General features: G+C 38.6%; 1 protein-coding gene across 4 annotated transcripts in view; it reads right to left on the minus strand.

Moving 5' to 3' along the window:
* LOC127421767 (AP-1 complex subunit beta-1) overlaps nucleotides 1–16,925 on the minus strand; it is a 48,059-nt gene that overhangs the window by 30,250 nt on the left and 884 nt on the right. For all 4 annotated transcript variants that reach the window (XM_051664895.1, XM_051664904.1, XM_051664877.1 and 1 more), the window contains exons 2-12: nucleotides 16,121–16,181; nucleotides 15,377–15,482; nucleotides 13,573–13,708; nucleotides 12,793–13,038; nucleotides 11,933–12,123; nucleotides 8,835–9,056; nucleotides 8,592–8,712; nucleotides 8,266–8,361; nucleotides 7,902–8,017; nucleotides 7,098–7,263; nucleotides 6,280–6,378 (exon numbers count right to left, since the gene is read on the minus strand). In XM_051664895.1, the coding sequence (XP_051520855.1) occupies nucleotides 6,280–6,378; nucleotides 7,098–7,263; nucleotides 7,902–8,017; nucleotides 8,266–8,361; nucleotides 8,592–8,712; nucleotides 8,835–9,056; nucleotides 11,933–12,123; nucleotides 12,793–13,038; nucleotides 13,573–13,708; nucleotides 15,377–15,482; nucleotides 16,121–16,157 (1,536 nt within the window). In that variant the 5' untranslated portion in view covers nucleotides 16,158–16,181. The remainder of the gene's footprint in view (nucleotides 1–6,279; nucleotides 6,379–7,097; nucleotides 7,264–7,901; nucleotides 8,018–8,265; nucleotides 8,362–8,591; nucleotides 8,713–8,834; nucleotides 9,057–11,932; nucleotides 12,124–12,792; nucleotides 13,039–13,572; nucleotides 13,709–15,376; nucleotides 15,483–16,120; nucleotides 16,182–16,925) is intronic.

The raw sequence follows: 16,925 nt of genomic DNA on the forward strand, positions 1-16,925 counted from the left end.
GATATTACTGATGTAAAAAACAGCACCATCACTATTGAAAAAAGTAATTTTTGATCAAATCTAGACAGGCCCCATTTCCAGCAGCCATCACTCAAACACCTCATCCTTGAATAATCATGCTAAATTGCTAATTTGGTACTGGAAATCACTTGCCATTACATCAAACACAGTTGAAAGCCATTTGGTTTGTTAAATGAAACTTAACATTGTGTTTGTTTTTGACTTGCCACAGCATGCAATAGACTGGCACTTCATAAGGTCAACATTAGGTCAAAAATGGCAAAAAAGAAACAGCTTTCTCTAGAAACTCATCAGTCAATCATTATTTTGAGGATTGAAGGCTATACAGTGCTTGAAATTAGTGCCTGACCGATTTATCGGCCGATATTAGCCTTTCACAGATATATTGTATCTGTGTATACGTTTTCTGATATGTGCAGATATATATAAAAAAAACAAAAAACATTTCAGAACATATAATGCAGAAAACAATGCTTTAGAATTGGTGTCATAACGTAGTTTGTCCAGCAGAGCACGCGCAGACTCCATTGTTTACAGAGCTGAGCTGACGGTGGTTCTGCAGACAGTACAGCGTTAACGGTGTCTTCACAGTAAGTTGCTTACTAGTTTGTGAAATACATAATGGAAAGTTAATAAACAATGACCCCATCATTTTCCCTTTTCAATATAACTAATATAACGTTAACCCTGTCCCTGACAACCATGTCACTCATGTTTATCACATCTGTTTGCTATATTAGACAGCTATATTTTGTCAGTACAGTCAGTAAGGTAGCAGATTGAATGATAAGCATCAGAGCAGCTTTTTGCAGCTCAGCAGACAATGGTGCGGTGGTGGATTGTGTCTGTTGAGTGTTGATTTCACGCTATGTTGTTAACTAGTTGATGAGACGCAATGCTGGAAAATAAACAACATCCATCTTTTACTCTCCGTGACAACAAGCTTATAGCTAACTAGCTAACCACGTAGCTACTTTCATAGCTTGTCAGCTGAGTGGAAGCTAATGTGTAAACATGTATTCACCAAACTGTTTTGTTCAGGATTTACAGTTTGGTACCCCTTTAACTGAACAATTCGTTGCATTTACAAAATGCAATATTTAAAAGTCTGGTTTTCCACCATTGAAAGTTTCCCCTGAACTTGTATAGCAGAATACGGTGTAACACCGCTGCTGCTGTTTATCTCTTGACTAAGCAGGTGTAAATGCTTCTAGTTTTACAACCTGCCCCTCATTGACTGGCAGTATTAAAATAGTCAGCATTTGACTGATACTAAACAGTACTACTGATGTTTATTTAGCTATTTATTTTATTCTTTATTTAAATGGTCAGGAATTGATTGATACTAAACAGTATTGATGTTTATTTAGCCATTTATTTTATTTGAATTGATTATTTAAATGGTCAGCCATTGACTGATACTAAACATACTGTACTGATTTTTATATAGCTATAATACCAATTTATTCTTTATTTAAATGGTGAGCAACTGACTGATACTGAACACACTGTACTGATGTTTATTTAGCCATTTATTGTATTTTTATGTATTCTTTATTTTCTCAGTGTTAATTTCTAGAATTTGTTGACAATGTATAATAATAATGTCAAATATTATTTGATAAAATTATTTAAGAAAGCAGCCTTCTGAGTACCTTTGGATAGTCATATTGGTGCACAACCCACATAGTTTTCATTCCAGCTAAAAAATTAACTATATCGGTCACGAGGGGGACTGGGTAGCTCAGCGAGTAAAGACGCTGACTACCAATCCTGTAGTCGCGAGTTCGAAGCCAGTGCGTGCTGAGTGACTCCAGCCAGGTCTCCAAAGCACCCAAATTGGCCCAGTGGGTAGAGTCACATGGGATAACCTCCTCATGGTCGCTATAATGTGGTTCTCGCTCTCGGTGGGGCATGTGGCGAGATGTGCATGGATGCCGTGGAGAATAGCGTGAAGCGCTCAACAAGACATGTGATAAGATGCGCGGACTGACGGTCTCGGAGGCAACTGAGATTCGTCCTCCGCCACCCAGATTGAGGCGGGTCACGACGCCACCACGAGGACTTAGAGCACATTGGGAACTGGGCATTCCAAATTGGGGAGAAAAAAATAAATATATCAGCTACCATATCGGTAATCTGTGAATTTCCCCCCTCTAAAATCGGTATCAGTATCAAAAATCCCATATCGGTCAGGCTCTACAGAAACTGAAGATTTCATACAAAGGTGTACACTACAAAGAACAACTGGCTCCAACAAGGACAGAAAGAGATGAAAATTTTAGCGATCATTAGCATTTCAATCAGCTGTATTTTGATACGCCAAAACATTTTCCTTGGATGGAAACGTAGTTACAGACACTGGACAACAGATAATTGGAAAAGAGTAATATGAATCTTAACCCCATTGAGCTTTTGTGGGATCAGCTAGACTGTAAGGTGCATGAGAAGTGCCCGACAAGACAGCCACATCTATGGCAAGTGCTACAGGAAGTGTGGGGTGAAATAAATAAATATATATATATATATATATATATATATATATATATACACACACACAAACCGATCAGCAACAACATTAAAACCACCTGCCAAATATTGTGTAGGTCCCCATCGTGCCACCAAAACTGCGCCAACCCGCATCTCAGAATAGCATTCTGAGATGATATTCCTCTCACCACAATTGTATAGAGCGGTTATCTGAGTTACCGTAGACTTTGTCAGTTTGAACCAGTCTGGCCATTCTCTACTGACCCCTCTCATCAACAAGGCGTTTCCATCCGCAGAACTGCCGCTCACTGGATGTTTTTTGAGTAAATTCTAGAGACATTTGTGTGTGAAAATCCCAGGAGATCAGAGTTACAGAAATACTCAAACCAGCCCATCTGGCACCAACAATCATCCATGCAATTATCTAATCAGCCAATCATGTAGCAGCAGTGCAATGCATAAAATCACGCAGATACTGGTCAGGAGCTTCAGTTGATGTTCAAAGCAACCATCAGAATGGGAAAAAAATTTGATCTCAGTTATTTCGACCATGGCATGATTGTTGGTGCCAGACGGGCTAGTTTGAGTATTTCTGTAAATGATAATCTCCTGGGATTTTCACGCACAACAGTCTCTAGTGTAAAGAGAATGGTGCGAAAAACAAAAAACTTCCAGCGAGCGGCAGTTCTGTGGGTGAAAAGGGCTTGTTAATGACAGAGGTCAGAGAAGAATGGCCAGAGTGGTCCAAGCTGACAGGAAGGTGATAGTAACCCAAATAAACGCCGAAAAGCATTTCTGAATGTACAACACATCGAACATCGAGGCGGATGGGCTACAGCAGCAGAAGACACCCCCCCCCCCCAGGTACCATTGCTGCAGTGGGCACAGGCTCACCAAAACTGGAGAGTAGACGATTGGAAAAACATCGCCTGGTCTGACAAATCTGGATTTATGCTGAGGTACACAAATGGTAGGCCCACTGCAGCCTGTTCTTGGCTGACAGAAGTGGAACCCAACGTGGTCTTCTGCTGTTGTAGCCCATCCGCCTCAAGGTTCGACGTGTTGTGCATTCTGAGATACTATTCAATTGTACAGAGTGGTTATCTGAGTTACCGTAGCCTTTCTGTCAGCTCGAACCAGTCTCGCCATTCTTCGTTGTCCTCTCTCATCAACAAGGTTTTCCTTTCCGCAGAACTGCTGCTCACTGGTTGTTTTTCACACCATTCTCTATACACTCTAGAGACTGTTGTGTGTGAAAATCCCAGGAGATCAGCAGTAACAGAAATACTCAAACCAGCCCATTTGTCACCAACAATCATGCCACGAACTAAATCACTGAGATTACATTTTTTCCCAATTCTGATGGTTGATGTGGACATTAACTGAAGTTCCTGACCCATATCTGCATGATTTTATATATTAAACTGCTGCCATACGATTGGCTGATTAGATAATCACATAAATAAGTACAGTTGCAATCGAAATTATTCAACCCCCCTAAGACAGTAAGGATTTACAAAGGTAAGCTTTTCTGATGACCCAGAATTTTTAAACTTTACATCTATATCAGTAACACATTCAAAGTCATAGTATGAATATATAACCTAATATTTCTAAATAGGATTTTTTAAATACAGCCATATCATAATTATTCAACCCCTATTGCATGTAGCTGTTCCTTAAATATGTAAGGCTACACAAGTAATTGTTTTAAAACAAAATTAAGTCATCAATCTGCAATGGCACTTATTTAAGTTTTAAAATTTAAGTTTAGCGTTGTAAGCAAAAATGTATTTCTATGCAAAAAATGCAATTAAATATAAGCTGTCTCAAAAGCTAAGAGGAGATTATTTCATTACACAAGAAAGGTCATGGCTAAAAGTACATTTCCAAGGCACTTAAATTTCCAATAGACAAAGTTGGCAGCACCATTCATACGTTTTTTAAATATGGTACAACAGCAACCTTCTTGGGGTGTGGAAGAAAGCAAAACCTCACCAAGGGAAATGTTGACTTGAATATTCAAGAAGTAATAGGAAAGAAGTAGGAAAGACCTGTAGAGTCCTGGAAAAAGGTTTTATAGATGTATGACACTAAACTGAGAGAGAGTTTTAGACCCGTGGGTCAGCAGTACGTCTGGAGTAAGATGACAAGGTGATGACAAGAACGACACCATCCCCACAGTCAAGCATGGAGGTGGGTCAGTCCTGTTATGGGGGTGTTTTGCGGCTGCAGGAAACGGCTATCCTGACTATGTGACTGACACCATGGATTCTTTCAGGTATCAGGCCATTTTGGCATGAAAAATGTGATGAAAAATGTACACACAAAACTTCAGTGTGTAAATTGAAGCTCTGTGATCACTGGACTTTCCAGCACTGGACTTTCCAGTCTGAAGCCTAAGAACACTTACATGAAACATTTATTTGCTGTTATTAAGGATAAAGCATGCTCCACAAATGATTGACTTTGGGGGTTGAATATTTTTGACATGACATTTGTGGAGAGAATGAGTTATTTTTTATTTTAAAATTTGGGTAAACTGAACCCTTTGTTCTCAAAATCACTCAAATGTGTATTAAAAACTTACTTTGACTGTTTACTGAGGTTTTAGTTGATGTGTTTTAATTCACATCACCAGAATGTATTGCTGGTCAGGGGGGTTGAATAATTTTGATTGCAACTGTAGATGTACAGGTGTACCTAATAAAGTGGCCAGTGAGTGTGAGTGTATATATATATATATATATATATATATATATAAAAAAAAAACATTAATTACCCATTATTTAAATCTGGTGGGCCTAATTTTTGCTGACAATCAGAATGCCGTTTCCATTGCTACATAAATACAAACATATTGTTTAGTTGTGTAGTCTAACAGAAGCCCATGAGTTAAACACTAATCCCTCCAAGTCTTGAGGTTTTAATTATCTGTTTTGTTTCCTGTGCACTTCACGTTCATTTGAGACCTGTTCATCATTTAAAACCCAAGGCTATGGTTTTCTAGTTTATCCTCTTATTGTCTGCCTGTGGCTACGAAAAGCAATTACAGCATTTTGAAAATAACTACCAATCTACCAACTTCTCTGAATATCTTGTACACTGCTAAACACAAGGCTCTTCTGTGAAGTCAGCCAGCCAGCCAATCAGCCTTGCTTTTCTTTGACCCTGTTTACACCTGGTAAATGATGCATCACGGGTGATCCAATGACATGTGGTCAGTCGAGACACATCATGCGTCTCAAATGAGTCTCCTGTGACCACTTCGTGTTTGAATTTTGAGGGGTGGGTCTCTGATTTCATGACGGCATCCATCAGTCACTATTTCTTTGTGTTACTACATGATAATAAACCACGAAAAAGTCAGAAAAGACAAGGAAAGTGTGAACAGATTCCAGACGCAGTTGAAATTTAATGCAGTTGAAATTTAATGAAACAGTGCAGTGCAGTGCCCCCCCCCCCACCCCCCATGCTTTTGCCTTTTATGATATTTTTTGCAGTTTATTATCATGCAGTAACACACTCACAAAGTGATTAATGTAAGTCATCATGAAATCAAAGACCCTCCAATCGAAATCCGAACAGAAGTGGTCAAAGGAAATGCATTTGAAACATATAGTAAAACCATCTTAATACCAGGTGGAAACAAGGCCTTTGAAATCTAAAGTTTCTGAGGATAGAAACACTTTCAGACAATGTCCTTAGGTGTGAGCAATTATAGGTGTGGTGTCATTTTCTGTTATCAACTGCCTGTGTTTCTCTAACCTGTGTGGCAAGACTGAGAACTTGTTGCACCAGCTCCTGGGTCTCAGTGGGCTTCTTCAGGAACAGCTTCACTATGGCTGTAAGCAACTGCAGCTGTACCTGCAAGACAACCATAAAAAATAAAAAAAACATTAACACGTGCAGACAAAACCTGTAAACCGGTCTCCCGAGAGAAAAGGTTCATTGCACTTTCATTAGTCATCACCAGGTTAGTATTTAGGGTTGTCAAGTATTTCTCAATTAAGTAAACATTGCTTTTTCTAAGCATTCATCACTGAAAAATATACAAAAGTTTTCAAATGTAAAATAAAACTACTTAAATTACTTAAAAAAAAATAATAATAATTACTCTATACTCTAACTGTATAGTTATAGCCATTTTTGATTTTGCCCATGACATCTGGGCAAATGTCATTTTTTCAAACTCTACTGGTTCCATATTGCTAATAAACAATGTGCATGGCAAAAGGAAATGACAACTTATTAGCCTACAAGACTTGCTGGCCAACTAAATGCAAAAAATAACCAGATAGTGCCATCTCTCTGGTCTTCCTAGTGATTACAGTAATTATCATAATAGGCAGTAATTATCTATTTTCTTAGTGGCTGGCTCTAGAACCTTTTAACTGCAAGTCACAGGCCATTTTCCATGAACTTTTTAAGTCAAGACTAGACTTGATCTGAATCAAAAGCAGCTGCCTCGCAAACTAAACAGACAACCTTTTTAGTCAATCTTTTTTGGTTATCGCCTTCCAGTCCCTTTATTCTACTGGTACGGTTTAATTTACAGTGGCTTTGGAAGCTTTAGTGCACTTCACCTGTGTGCTCTCATCATGAAAGCCTTCCAGGAAGCTCTCCAGCAGCTCATCAGCATTGTCAATCCTCTCAGCGTACTCTCCCACAATCCAGATCATGGCTGCCCGCGCCTCGGGCTCATCCAGAGAGTCCAGGTTCTCACACAGGGTGGCAATCACACTCTCATACCTCAGAAACACATTGCAGAAAAATTTGAAAACTAAGCAGCATGAAGAGCAAAAAGGGATGGGTTCAATGTATCTTGGGAAAAAGAAAATTTAGTGTTTTCTTTTACACATCATTTTCAAACACATTCCATCATGGGAGACAGGGCAGAACAGACGCTGTGTCAAGATAAACCTCTTCTGCTTTCTGAAGGGTGTTCACAGTGACAGGGATTGCAGGGACAAAAAGACAAAGTTTCAACCAGAGCTGCCGATTTCCGGTGACATGAGAAACAGCGACTTAACGCAAGTAAGATTTAATTTCTTTAAAGGCATTTCTGCCTTTTACTGCTAGCATTGCAAAGTTAGAGCTCAACTTTATGCAAATTAGCAGCAACACAATGCGGCGACTACAAATGGGAGTGCAGCCAATGATCTGTCAACCTCCAGCACAGAGACTCCACGGCCTCCAGTAAATACAGTAAATCGCTGTCAGTGTCTGAACACCCCTTTAGTCAGCCAGCAAAATGCGATGAAGGTAGTCAGCTCAACAGAAAAGATGATCAAGTAGAGACAGAATAAGAGAGACATCAGTGCAATAAAGTTTTGTTGACAAACGGTCATGGACATGAGAAGTTATTTAAGAAACACATAGAAACATACTTATTGGGGTACTTGCGGAAGATGTCCTTGATGACCACAATGGCTTCCTGCACCACATAATTGACCTTGGTCTGAATAAGGTCAAGCAGCGTGCTGACACAACGTTCTGCTGATTGCTGTGACAAGGACATACAACAGAAATGGGAGAAAGAGCAATCAACCATCTCCTCCATTAGAGAGCAAAAATGCAACCACTCAGAAATCAGTTAACAGATTAAGCAATTGGTATTTGGTTCACATCAGGGGTAAATTGGGGTGATGACTTAATTAAAAGGGGTGAACTGTGATTAAAAATAGTGCTCATTAGATTGCCATTGTTAATTAAGTTAATAATTATGTCCTCATCAGTGTCAGGCCAGCTCACCTCAACTTTTATTGCGCAGCGGCCGATGGCTCGTACAGCTTTACGCACAAAGTCTACGTCCACCTCAGTGGCATATTCCTTCAGCTCAGCCAGCACCTACACAACACAAACCCACACACAGATTCAGCACAGACTCTCAGGAGCACAAATGTCAAATGTTGATGTGACAAAGTATATACAGCAGTGTAATAAAGGATGTACAAAAATAAATAATTAGATATAGACAGGCAGAGATAATGTTCCACATTAGTCAGGTATAAGACTCTGAACTACTCTACACTAGTGCTTTGAGAGAAGTCTGTGAGTGTGAGTGGCATTTCAGTCACCTGAGCAATGTTGGCCTGAGATGCCAGACGAATCATTATGTCCAGCTTCTCCAGTTTGACATAAATCGGGTCGTTATATTTCACAAAGAAAACTTTCATCTCATGCTTCAGGATTTCAGCGCTGTAAAACCGGAATAATGAAAAAGAAAAAGGAAACACATTGATGAAATGGGAACTTTAAAATATCAAATTGTGTCTCATCTTGGGGTAACTGTCATTAAAAATAGTTTGCGTAGCACCTACCGTTTCTGTACGATGAGATTAATGTTCCTGAGGGCGACGTACTGCAGTTCAGGCTCCGCTGAGAGCAGTGTGACCAAGGGAGGAGCCAGTTTCTTTAGCAGAGTGCCGTAATAGTCTAGATCTTTAGGTAGCATCTCCATAAACTTCATCAGAACCTTCACAGCAGACAGCACCACAGCAGAGTTGGCGTGAGACAGCCTTGGAGTTACACGCTCGCAGATACTGTTGTAGGAGGGAGAGAGATGAACATTTTTCAAAAAGGCAGAGTGCATAAAAATGATCAGACTAAGCACTAAATTCTCTACAAGTCTTTAAAGGCAAAGACATGTTATGAAATTAAAAACTGTATGATAGCTAAAAGGATAGTTCACCCAAAAATTTAAGTTTTCTCATCATTTACTCACTCTCATGCCATCCCAGATGTATATGACTTACTTTCTTCTGCTGAACACAAAGATTTTTTAGAAAAATATCTCAGGTCCACAATGCAAGTGAATAGTGTCCAGAACTTTGAAGGTCCAAAAAGCATATAAAGGCAGAAGAAAAGTAATCCATACGACTCCAGTGATTAAATCCATCTCTTCAGAAGCAATTTGATAGGTTTGGGTGAGAAACAGATCAATATTTAAGTCTTCTTTTTACTATAAATCTCCACTTATACTGTCTTCTTTTGTTTTTGGGGATTTGCATTCATTGTACATACCGCCACCTACTGGGCAGGTATGAGAATTTACAGTAAAAAAGTCCTTAAATATTGATCTGTTTCTCACCCACACCCATCATATAGCTTCTGAAATTATGGATTTAAACACTGGAGTCGTATGGATTATTCTTATGCTGCCTTTATGTGATTTTTTTGACCTTCAAAGTTCTGGCCACCATACACTTACATTGTATGGACCTACAGAGCTGAGATGTTCTTCTAAAAATCTTCGTTTGTGTTCAGCAAAAGAAAGAAAGTCATACACATCTGGGATGGCATGAGGGGGAGTAAATGATGAGAGAATTTTCATTTTTGGGTGAACTATACCAAAAGGACTTTTTTAATCTATAAATTCTAACAAATCTTTAAGGGCAAAGACATATGTAGTTTCAGTGGCTGGATTAGGGCTGGTTAAAAATACTGATTTTATGATTAATTTATAATAATAATACAATATTAATTCATAAATAAAGCAATTTTGGGATTTTAATCTTTAAATTAAAATTTCACTAAACATTAGTAGCATACCTCCTGCAGATGTCATTCTGCACCAACTTTTTTTCTAGACTAGCTTACTCTGAATACTTGGATATTTACTGTACATATCTAAACAAAATTGACATTTTAACTGAAATATTCCTAACTGAATCAATTGAACTGAATCAGAATCTGAACTGAATTGGGAAATCAAAGCATACAGTTGAAGTATACAGTTTTTCACAATTCCTGACATTTAATTGTAGAAAACATTCCCTGTCTTAGGTCAGTTAGGATCACTACTTTATTTTAAGAATGTGAAATGTCAGAATAATAGTAGAGAGTATTATTTATTTCAGCTTTTATTTCTTTCATCACGTTCCCAGTGGGTAAGAAGCTTTTTTAAACACTTCGTTACTATTTGGTAGAATTGCCTTTAAATTGTTTAACTTGGGTCAAACGTTTTAGGTAGCCTTCCACAAGCTTCTCACAATAAGTTGCTGGAATTTTGGCCCATTCCTCCAGACAGAACTGGTGTAACCGAGTCAGATTTGTAGGCCTCCTTGCTCGCACACGCTTTTTCAGATCTGCCCACAAATTTTCTATCGGATTGAGGTCAGGGCTTTGTGATGGCCATTCCAATACCTTGACTTTGTTGTCCTTAAACCATTTTACCACAACTTTGGAGGTATACTTGGGGTATTGTCCAGTTGGAAGACCCATTTGCGACCGAGCTTTAACTTCCTGGCTGATGTCTTGAGATGCTGCTTCAAAATAGCCACATAATTTTCCTTCCTCATGATGCCATCTATTTTGTGAAGTGCACCAGTCCCTCCTGCAGCAAAGCACCCCCACAACATGATGCTGCCACCCCCATGATTCACGGTTGAGATGGTGTTCTTCGGCTTGCAAGCCTCACCCTTTTTTCTTTAAACATAACGATGGCAATTATGGCCAAACAGTTAAATCTTTGTTCCATCAGACCAGAGGACACTTCTCCAAAAAGTAAGATCTTTGTCCTCATGTGCACTTGCAAACGGTAGTCTGGCTATTTTATGGTGGTTTTGGAGCAGTGGCTACTTCCTTGCTGAGCAGCCTTTCAGGTTATGTCGATATTGGACTCGTTTTACTGTGGATATAGATACATGTCTACCTGTTTCCTCCAGCATAATCACAAGGTCCTTTGCTGTTGTTCTGGGATTGATTTCACTTTTCGCACCAAACTATGTTCATCTCTAGAAGACAGAATACATCTCCTTCCTGAGCGGTGTGATGGTTGCATGGTCCCATGGTTTTTATACTTGTGTACTATTGTTTGTACAGATGAACGTGGTACCTTCAGGCATTGGGAAATTGCTCCCAAGGATGAACTAGACTTGTGGAGGACCACAATTGTTTTTTCTGAGGTCTTGGCTGATTTCTTTTGATTTTCCCATGATGTCAAACAAAGAGGCACTGAGTTTGAAGGTAGGCCTTAAAATACATCCACAGGTACACCTCCAATTGACTCCAATTAGCCTATCAGAAGCTAAATTAGGCGTGACATCATTTTCTGGAATTTTCCAAGCTGCTTATAGGCACAGTTAACTTAGTGTGTGTAAACTTCTGACCCACTGGAATTGTGATATAGACAACTAAAAGTGCAACAATCTGTCTGTAAACAACTGTTGGAAAAATTACTCGTGTCATGTACAAACGTCTTGCTAAAACTACAGTTTGCTAATATGAAATCTGTGGAGTGGTTAAAAAATTAGTTTTAATGACTTCAACCTAAGTGTATGTAAACTTCTGACTTCAACAGTACACTCAGCCCTAATTTAGATAAACTTCGTTGCTTATGTATTACATAGACTTTATTAGAGAAACCCATTTTAAGTCTCCCCCACACAGGAGTGATGACATAATTTTGCCTTCTGACCTCTGTGATTCACGGTCATCACGGGGCGTGTAGTTGGCCAGGCAGTCGAGGATGAAGATCTGGCCCCACTCTGTGCATTCATTAAGGGCTGTCAGGAGCTTGTTAATGGTTTGAGGGTTCAGGTCCAGAAGGTTGCTGTTAGGATGAGACTCCGCTATCTCAGACAGAGCTGCCACTGCATTTGCTACAACCTAATGGAGGGAATGGAAATACACAGACATTAAACTTGATACAGTGACTGTGTGTGTGCCTTGTCCAGGGTTTCACACAACAACAGCATGTAATTACACACCAAGAAGACTCAGAGAGAGCTAAATGGCACTGGCAAGCCCATGGATGCCCTTAATACAAACATAAATGCATGTGCATGTGTATAGCATGAGCTGAGAGATGATTTTTGAGATTCCAGACATTCTCTAAACCTATATTTGGGTAGTTGGCATGAAACACTTTTGAGAAATTATCCTACACTGTGACATGCTAGGATATATCAAAAACTATTCTACACAGCATTTTGATAATTATTATGCCTGCAGCTTATACTGTATGTCCTCATAATAATTAAGAGGCCACATAGAATATTTGAACTTCTATAAATTAATTTTTCACATCACAGGACCATTTAAAATGAAGTAGAAGGCAAAAAAGTGTTTAAAAGTATTAAACATTTTATGATGATCATTTACAAGACCCAAGAAATACAATTTTCCTAATATATTCATATCTATTTGAACCTAAAGTCCATGAACACACTAAGCATCAACAACCCATTTCGACTTTCCGATCACATTTCGATCATAAATCATGTATCAGGTGTATCTTATCTGGCTAGAGGGGTTAGCCAAAAGGCAGAGCCTCACCATGGGGTTAGAGTCAGAGATCAGGTCTTTTAGGGTGTCCAAAAAGCCTTGGTCTTCTACCAGCTGGGCGTTGATATCATGGAGCTTGGCAACACAAACGGCGGCTGTCTTCCTCACATAGGGGTCTTCATCTTTCAAACACTTCCTCAGAGGCTCACACAGATACTCAGTGATCTTGTCCACTCGGATGCAGCCCATGGTGCGCACAGCCAGGGCACGGATCAGAGGGTTTGGATCCTCACAGTCCTGCAGGAGAGAGAGAGGAACATATCGCCAAACACTCATTAGGTCTAACATATGCACATTTTAGGATATCATCCTGAAGTTTTTTGTGTGTATGTAATTGTATATAAATATATACAGGTATGGAGTATGTGACAGTGATACTACTAATACTGAGGGACTTATTTGCCATGGTTTTGCAACAACAGTCATCCACAATCTACTGCTGCTTTGGAGCCAACATTATAAACAGCTTCCCTCATTCAACAACACAATAATTTTAATAACAGTTGATTCGTAAATCAATGGGCAACATAAACAATTCTTCTTACATTTTCTAGACTTTGGGCTTCTTTAGGCTTAATGCCTTAATGAAAAATGGTTTAATAAACAACATCAGGCTCTTCTTCTGAGTTTTGTTTTTTGACATTTGACTCCCTGGCACAGTAAATGGATATCTGGAAGTACTTGTACACTTTAGTTGTCTTGGCGTATTTGCCCATGCAAACATTATTAAAATGACCATTAACTTCTCAAACACTGATGTGCAAATCGTACCTTAACAAAGGTGTTGACTGCCATAATGGCCATGTCTGGCTGGCTCTTGGCATAATTCATTAAGTACAGATAGACCAGTTTCTTCAGTTCCAAATTATCCGTCTGCATGCAGTTTACAACATCAGGAAACAGGGCACTGTGGACAAAATATTCAACAACTCAAAAATCTCCACTCCGTCAGCAGAGAACATGATGGTGGAAATTCAGAGAACCATATAAAAGCATTTAGTAAAAGAGTGAGGAATGTAAAAACACGTTGTATATTTCAGTGTTTCTCCTATATGCATTCATCAGCGGCACATTATAATCTCGAGTCCGGCGCTTTATACACGCTAAATATGCTTCTCATCTGCAACGTGATATTTTTGCGGTGCAATTGAAGCCTGGTCTTCGTGCTTGGTGAGAGCCATCATGGAACCACTCTCGCCAATGATCTGCTCTGCATCTCTGGAGCGCACACATCGGGCTCAGAGGCTTCCTTTGATATCGTTGTGCAGACCACAAAACTGATGTGACCCTTTTGAACTCTTGTGAAAATTTTCCCATTTAAAGTGCTATGGAGGAAGTCAAACCTTTTAAACAGCAGACAGCCCCGACATGCTTAACAGCACTAAGGAGGAAAAGAGCAACACTATGCTATAAGCCACAATAAAGGGTTTTTCAAATTAAACATCATCCTCCTCACTAAAATATATCAAGATTTTACAGTAGTAACAGTAACTGTGATATTTTGACAAAAATGTAATAGTTTCATATTAAATAGAATATTATGTAGAATCTATTAGACTTTTTATTATAACTGTGGCTGTTGTCATTAAAGTTCCTAATGTGTTTTGGCTACTATTTTATTCATAACAAATACTATAATTTATTATTATTATTATTTAGAAAGACTAGCTACAATGACCTAACCCCAGTAATGAGGAGCCATCCATGGACTTACCTGTGCTTATATGACATTGCACTGTAAATATAAGGGCAAGTTTATAAAGACCTTTAAATTTTGGACCTCCAAGACTAATGTACAATCTATGGACACATTTTTCCTCCTGTGTAATTTATGTTATGTCTGAATGCTTTTTGATATTAGGAAATAAACTGGATAATAAATATAATAGGCTCATAAAAATAAATAGGCTCATCAACTTTTAAAAGGGGGGAGAGAAAACTTATTGTATCTTTTGTTGATGACATCAAAAATAAAAATAATGGCACTTGATTATGCCCTTATACTTGAAAACCATGCAAGATAAAAAAAATAAAAATGCAACCCAGGCTACATTATATAAAGTTTACGCTTTTTACTGTTAGAACCGAAGCAGAACCAGTTGAGAACCACTAGTGTAGCAATTCAGTAGTGTTATAGTTGTTATGTGTATGTTCTATTAAATAAGTTTATATTATCTATTTGTATTTATGTTTAATAAAAATAGTGTAAGTAATTTTCTGCATTGAGGCATTTCATTATTTGGCAGTTATTACTACAGCTATCTGGGCTTCCAGAGTCGTTCAAGTGTCAAAAAGTAAATAAACACACACACACACACACACACACACACACACACACACACACACACACACACACACACACACACACACACACACACACAGCGCTTATGAATAACCCATCTATAATGATTCTAAGGCTGTATTTAAGCTATTCCTCCACTGCACAACAGCAAGGCTGCTTAAAACAATTCTAGGAGAAACACTGTATTTAGCTGCACAAAAGATTGAAAAACAGAAAAGTCTGTGTTAAACTGTACCAACAACGGCTCAAGAGCTTAAACATAGCCTGGCGTACCTGACATCTTTTCCCACTGTCATAGAGGCAATGACCTTCTTTACCGCCTCCTTTTTCTTCTCTTTCTTATCACTGTTCAGCTCTGCCTTCAGTTCAAAGATCTCCCCTAAAGGGTCACAAACAAAACAGTTTATTCATTTTAATCAATGTATTAATAGTGTTTTTAGATAAAATCACAAAACAATGACATATGACAATCATGTGCTTTGAGAAAAATGGTGCCTGTAACAGCTGGAAGTACAAGGATAGCAGCTCGCCTTATTTCACAAAAGAGAAGACAATGAAAGATGCTCATAACTTCTATCATGAATTCTGTGTACACAGCTTTTCTTGGCTTTGACCAAGTAACAAAAATGGGCTCATTTGTTTGCAGTTAAAAATACTATTTTCTGGCAAAACATTGAGTCTGCAAGTATTCCAAATAAAAGAACAACTCTAGCCTAAGGCACCAAATCTAATGTAGAATTTGACTTACTCAGCCATTTCTAACCATCTATCTCTACACAATATTAGTCTCCATTAGAGTCCAGTGTTCTGCACAAGAAACAGTGATATGTCACAAACTTAGTAAAAGTATTTAACACTGCTTAAGTGTGTAATGTGACAATGCACTTAAAAAATATCCTGAATGGTGGTGATTATCTGACTCTGACAGAACACAGTTCATGAAAACATCTCACAGACAGATAAAATCCTTAAACAGCCGTATCTTCAAAGCAAAATAGAAATCAGCAGACACCAAACCTTTCTTGGTAGTGGTGAAATATTTGGAGTCTGTCATCTTGGATCCCAAGCCTCTGTTCTCCTGCAGAAAAAGTGAACGAGATTTACACACAGCCCGTAAGAAAAGAGAGGAAGACAATAAATTATGCTGAACTGTCCAGTGTGGAGGTAGGATACTGAAAAAGTGCAAGCACAGGAGAAAAAGAGGAAGTCCAGTCCCTGTCCTGCTGGAACCTTCCCTGATGTTTCTTAGAGATTGTGAAAGGGAAAAACAGTTGTGCAAAAACAATTGTGAAAACCTCTTGTTCTCTTCCAGTCAGCAAATTAGGCCTATATCATCCTCTGCTTGAAGCGATTGCCCTCTATCTGTCACTAAATCTGCTGTGAAGAGTTTCCCATTTCCTGTTATTGAGCATTAGACTTTCTGTAAAAACCTGAAAGATCTTCCAAGAGGAAGATTAACATAAGGTTACACCACTTTTTCTTTTGGCTTTACAGACTAAATGACACGTCCATAGAGACTTAGCTAACTAAACCATGAGCCGTTTTTAAAACTTTTCATAGTCAGAATTGACTCAAATTCACAAAGAGCACCATGAACCCAGTGCATTTACAGCCTTTCTTCCCCATGACTCTCTCACAATGTTTATGAAATGTTCATTCTGACAGTTACGACAAAGAAACACATGACAAATATAATCTTTAAAGCCCTTCTGACTATTTCCATGCAAATTGTATTATTTTCACCCATAAAGCATTGCATATAACTGTTAAAGGAATATTGCGGGCTCAATGCAAGTCAAGCTCAATTGACAGCATTTGTGGC

The sequence above is a fragment of the Myxocyprinus asiaticus genome, chromosome 3, assembly GCF_019703515.2.
Source record: "Myxocyprinus asiaticus isolate MX2 ecotype Aquarium Trade chromosome 3, UBuf_Myxa_2, whole genome shotgun sequence".
In the NCBI taxonomy this organism is placed as follows: domain Eukaryota; kingdom Metazoa; phylum Chordata; class Actinopteri; order Cypriniformes; family Catostomidae; genus Myxocyprinus; species Myxocyprinus asiaticus.